This window comes from Branchiostoma floridae, chromosome 8, assembly GCF_000003815.2.
Source record: "Branchiostoma floridae strain S238N-H82 chromosome 8, Bfl_VNyyK, whole genome shotgun sequence".
In the NCBI taxonomy this organism is placed as follows: Eukaryota; Metazoa; Chordata; class Leptocardii; order Amphioxiformes; family Branchiostomatidae; genus Branchiostoma; species Branchiostoma floridae.
The window spans coordinates 8104668-8107573 of NC_049986.1; the positions used below are offsets into that span (position 1 = coordinate 8104668).

The 2906-nt window shown below is 42.3% G+C and overlaps 1 protein-coding gene across 1 annotated transcript in view; it reads left to right on the forward strand.

Annotated features, from left to right (window-relative positions):
- The window catches only part of LOC118421427 (Golgi-associated plant pathogenesis-related protein 1-like), a gene marked incomplete in the record, with an annotated part of 4331 nt that extends 1699 nt beyond the window's left edge, over window positions 1-2632 (forward strand). The window contains 2 exon segments of the mRNA XM_035828706.1: window positions 1186-1273; window positions 1992-2632. Of these exon segments, the coding sequence (XP_035684599.1) occupies window positions 1186-1273; window positions 1992-2143 (240 nt within the window).
- Window positions 2633-2906: the final 274 nt, after the last annotated feature.

Below are 2906 nucleotides of genomic sequence, written 5' to 3' on the forward strand. Positions count from 1 at the left end.
GTCTCACCCGACATGCACACTACTGGAAGGGTTGTAGTCCCTAGATCAGGACGTTAAGCAATTGTCCATTGTGCTTGTCGGAAAGACCTTAGGTCGGGACTAGGCGTCGGGCTATTTGGCAGCATTAGCACATTTCGAACCGCTGCCCATCTTTGCCTATCCCCTAGAGTTAGACCGGGTAGCCTGGGTGCCAGATCGCCGTGCTATAGTCGCTAATCACTTCGGCCCGGGAAACAACTTGCCCCGCCGCCAAACACGGCACGCGGACCCTGATTATCTCCCGGGATAGATAATCAGAAACCGGGTGCCAATTAGCTTTGGGTGCAAATAGAGATCAGGCTTGTGACTGACCTTCCCGGTAGGAGCTATAGTTTAGCGCGAAAGGGCTATTGTTTAGAGTTAGGGTCTGGTATCCAGGCTATAGACAGGGAAGACAATACAACTATTTCAGCGACCTCATACATTTTTACTGTAACAAGCCATGTATAGGTCGTAGAGATAAGGCACAATTTTTCATATAAGAAAATTTTGGTATCTTACTATATACACAGATAGTAATACCAACTGACATGTATAGGTTCAACTTCTTCTCCCCTATAAAAACACTTGTAAATATGAGGACCAATAGAATCAATTATAGAATGGTTTATCTAAATTTCATAAAGAATTTGACTTTTTGCGTGCTATCTTAATAGCGAAAATTAGAGAACATATCTTGTATGTAATCGAAGAGGACATTTTCTCATTGCTATATGAAGTACAGTCCATAACAAAGTGACACTCATTCTCTTTTTTATTTAAGTTACGATGTTGGCAATTTCTTCGTTCCAGAGGAATGCGGTTATGTCTAACTTTTCAATATGGAGTTTATGTGAACTGATACGGGACTTAATGATGGTTTTTCTGTGTCAAATGTTTGTAATTTTTTATATTTCTCCTTGTTGTGAGTCATTTTAATTTTCAATTTAATTCATCTGTATGTTTTTGATTTGTTGTTGATACGCATTTCGGCTGCGAAAGATTGGAGGTACCATGCTGTAAACTTTGGTCGAATGAAATCAACATGGTCTTACAACCAAAAAATATGTGTCTGACAACATTTAACCCTTAACCAATCAGTGACCGTTCTACTTCTGTTCCGCCACAACAGTTGACCAATCAGTGAACGTTCTATTTCTGTCCCTCCCAGCCCGTTCGTTCGTGCAGCAGTGGTACAGCGAGGTGGAGAAATACGACTTCGGAGACAAGAGCGGCAACTACCAGCCCAGTGCAGGTCTTTGAGCCTTTTCTGTATCTCTCCAAGCGTAGCAAGAGTATCTACGTAGAAGTAGGATGTATGTCAATATTGTAAGAGTCAAATAGAAACAGCAGTCTCCTGGCTCCCTATTGCATGCGTAAAAGTGTGACTAAGAAGACAACAAAATACACAAAACATACAAAAATTCTTTCTTTATCTCTGAAATTCGTTGAGTATCTTTCGGACCCCGCAGTGCCGCACCGGTCTCCGGATCCAGTTCACTTACCTGATCGCAGAATATGACTTTTCCGAATTTTCAAAATTCATAGACGACTTTAATTTAAAGATTAGCAGGCAACCTCGTTGATCAACTCACAAGCACAAATTACATTTCTTACCTTGCTATGGTCGGATAAATGTGACAGGTGTATTGTAATAAGTCAGCAAAGGGAGGACTTCGTATACGTATAAGCAGCAGAATTTGGCCTCTTTCGCACTGTATGTGTCTCTTTATATTTCATTGCCCTGTATCCATGTTTTTTTTTAGTTAAGTGCGAAATAGATAAACAATAAACAGAACAGGTGACAGTGACTAAATACATCATTGTTGACCAAAAAATTCCACGAAATCGTCTTCCGGGAGGGACGTAAATCAGCCTCATTACTCAAGTATTAGTTACCTACTGGCTTCAAATACACCCGATATGTTATGTAAAAAGTAGCAGACTCTTTGTTCCCACTTATTCCACTGCAGGCCACTTCTCCCAGCTTGTGTGGAAGGGGAGTAAGGAGCTGGGAGTGGGTGTGGCTAAGGACGGGAAGGGGATGTCAGTGGCGGTGTGCAACTACAACCCTGCCGGCAACATGCAGGGCGACTTCGGCTCCAACGTGCAAGCCGAGAACTAGAGGAGACACCTCTAGAATCTCCTAGCCTGGTATCCAGCTGTATTATAGTTCTTGAGTCTCTTCTGTGGAGAAAACAGAGGGTTAGGAGCTGTAAAGCGGATTGATACCAGGCTAGGAATCTCCGTTAACAACTGCATTGCTGTCTCTCTATCAGACTCCTTGGGATGGCATACATAGCAAATAGCCTCGATAACAGCCTTCTACTAGTGTTTAACATTGCCACTTCTCGTCCTTGTTTTTTCAACAAACTTAGCCTGGATGCCAGATTCAGGATCTCAAAAAAGTACCTCTATGGGCGTTATAGAATTCAACTGGGGGGGGGGATGCTAGCCCTAGAGCATATGAGCTGGTCTGTGTAGTCCCTGGAAACAGTCTGACATCCAGGCTTAACACCACAATATGTATAGATACGGTAGAAGCCAGTTAATTACACAACGGATGACAGCAAACTTCTGTTAATTGCACGGAATCCCATAGTCCAACTGAGTAACTTCGCTTTGTTGCACCATCCGAATAATTGCACAAATGTTCTGGCAAATTGGGTGTGCAATTAAATGGATACTGTAATAGTACTGTAACAGTATTTTTTGCATTTCTAGCCATTCCCATAGAGTCTGGTGAGAACGTATTGCAGAAGACCATGATAGCTGTAACGCTGAACTGCAAGGCTAAACGAAAAGCACCGCAGCAAAATGTACTAAAAATGTGCTACTGTCGCCTGAAGAGTTTTTTTAAATACACGTTTGTGTGATGTGACGTCACA